Raw genomic sequence first — 1,956 nt, forward strand, 5'->3', positions numbered from 1 at the left:
TATCGGCCTCCGCCTGCTCCGCTCGATCCAAGGCGTTCTCCTTGTCGAGCTTGAGCATCTGCATCTTCTTCTTGATGGCGTCCATGGTGGCGGCGGCGAGCGGCCCTGGGGCTGCGGCGGCGGGAGCGGGGAGGCAAGAGCGCGGTGGGGAGGCCGATCCGGAGTGCGAGCGCACAGCCGCCTGCTGATCCCAGATATGTACTTTCCCAAGGGGGCGACCGCATTCCTCAAGACAGCCAATACTTTTTTGGAAAAGCTTTTTTCTCCTGCCCCCTTTCCCCCTCTCCTCCCTCCGCCCCCTGCGCCCTCCCCGCTGCTCCCGCGGGGGCCGCTCGCCCATTTGCTGCTGCCTGCCGGCCTCCCAGTTGACGGTGGATATGACTATATATGGGGACCCGAGCAGCCGAGGCGGCGGCCGGGCGAGGCCTCCCGCCTTCCAAACCTGCACTCCGGGGAGAGGGCACCGGGGCCTCGCGGGGTCCGAGCCGGGGCCGAGGCGCTAAGCTCTGCCCTCCGCCCTCCGCAACTCCTCCTCCCAGGGTCCATGCCCCGCCTTTAGGGTCCCCAGTCGAGCCGTCCTGAGTCACAGGAGGCCGGAGGAGAGGGGCAGGTAGTGGATGCTCGTCGCCCCCTTGAGCCGCCAGACCCGGGCGCGCTAAGCATCAGGCCCCGTACCCGGCGCCCGGGCCCGTGCGCTCCGGACACCCGCCCCGCGCTTCTCCCGGCAGCTCCCAGACTGCCGGGTATCGGCCTGGGCTCTCACGTTCTGGAAACTCAATTGGAGCAGAGAAAGGAAGAGTTGGGAGGAAGGCCTGGGGTGCTGCTCTTGAGAATTTCTCTGCTGGTACCGGTCAGAAGGTCTGAGAATCTGTCTTATGCGGTGCGCTGTCCCCCAGAGGAGGGACAGTAGTATACGTTAGGGACATAGGACCCAGCTGACTCAGTTCTGCGTGTGCCTGTGTGCCATACTTCCGCAAAGGGTGGGGTGAGTTTGTTGGTGTGTAGGTGGGTGTGTGTGAGTTTAAGGGGAAAGACCCTTGAGTTTAGACTCAGGCAACCTGGTCTTTGGTCTCTATCACCAGCAGCTCTGTGACCTTGACAAGTGACTTAGCCTCAGCACTGCAGTTCCCTCATCTTTAAATCCAGGGCTGTAGATGATCCCTGAGGTACTTCCATATCTAACTTTTAATAATTTTTCTTACACTGATTTTAGGGAGTTGGTCTCTTTCCATGTTAGGCATTCAGGTACTAGGTTGCCAAAACATGGGATAAATGTGACCCCTGCCAAGTCATTGCATCCACAGCTATAGCTCTGAGGAGGGAACAGACCCAGTTCTGTAGAGTAAGCTCTGCTTAGAGGCAGGAGGATTTCCCTATACCTCTTGCTCTTCCCAGCCCCCATTGGGGAAAAGCCTGCTCTTTTCAGAGCTTTGGTGGGAGGAGAAGAAAAGGGGCTGCCCCAAAGCCCTGCTTGAGACTGGCTGAGGCAGAGCTGGTGAGGGTCTTGTTAACAGTCCCCGCAGAATAATTCACAACCTGTACTACATGGATACCGAATATTCCCCGGACGGTATCTGAGCAGTTTAGGCAGGCCAAACAACTTGTAACTCCTTCAGAGAACGATCAAGTTCCTCTCCAGGATTTTATCAGGTTTCTTTCACTAACCCAACTGCCCAGGAGGGGAAAAAAAATACCCTGACCTGATGGTCAGAACATTAGATTTGTGTGCATAGGCACTGCATGGCACAGAAATTCACCAGGACCCTTTAATCACCAGATGTGAACCCAGCCACTGGGGCACTGACAAAGTTCAAGGCCTATGGGTGATATACAGATGCGATGACCACAGGGGGCTGACTCCCCAGCTTGGGGCTCAGCACAGGGGGCATGAATAGAGACCCCAGAGTTAGATCCTGGGATCAAAACCTGGCCTGGCCACCTCCTTGCAGGGTGGCC

At 57.7% G+C, this 1,956-nt stretch overlaps 1 protein-coding gene across 7 annotated transcripts in view; it reads right to left on the minus strand.

Annotated features, from left to right (window-relative positions):
• Positions 1-203, minus strand: part of TPM1 (tropomyosin 1) — a 28,159-nt gene extending 27,956 nt beyond the window's left edge. For 2 of the 7 annotated variants that reach the window (XM_024735144.1, XM_024735148.1), the window contains exon 1: positions 1-196. This exon is cut by the window's left edge and continues 29 nt beyond it. In XM_024735144.1, coding sequence (XP_024590912.1) covers positions 1-85 — 85 coding nt within the window. In that variant the 5' untranslated portion in view covers positions 86-196. The other 5 variants (XM_024735146.1, XM_024735150.1, XM_024735147.1 and 2 more) reach the window with 5 other exon arrangements.
• Between the last annotated feature and the right edge of the window lie 1,753 nt (positions 204-1,956).

The sequence above is a fragment of the Neophocaena asiaeorientalis genome, unplaced genomic scaffold, assembly GCF_003031525.2.
Source record: "Neophocaena asiaeorientalis asiaeorientalis breed wild unplaced genomic scaffold, Neophocaena_asiaeorientalis_V1.1 scaffold264, whole genome shotgun sequence".
Classification (NCBI taxonomy): Eukaryota; Metazoa; Chordata; class Mammalia; order Artiodactyla; family Phocoenidae; genus Neophocaena; species Neophocaena asiaeorientalis.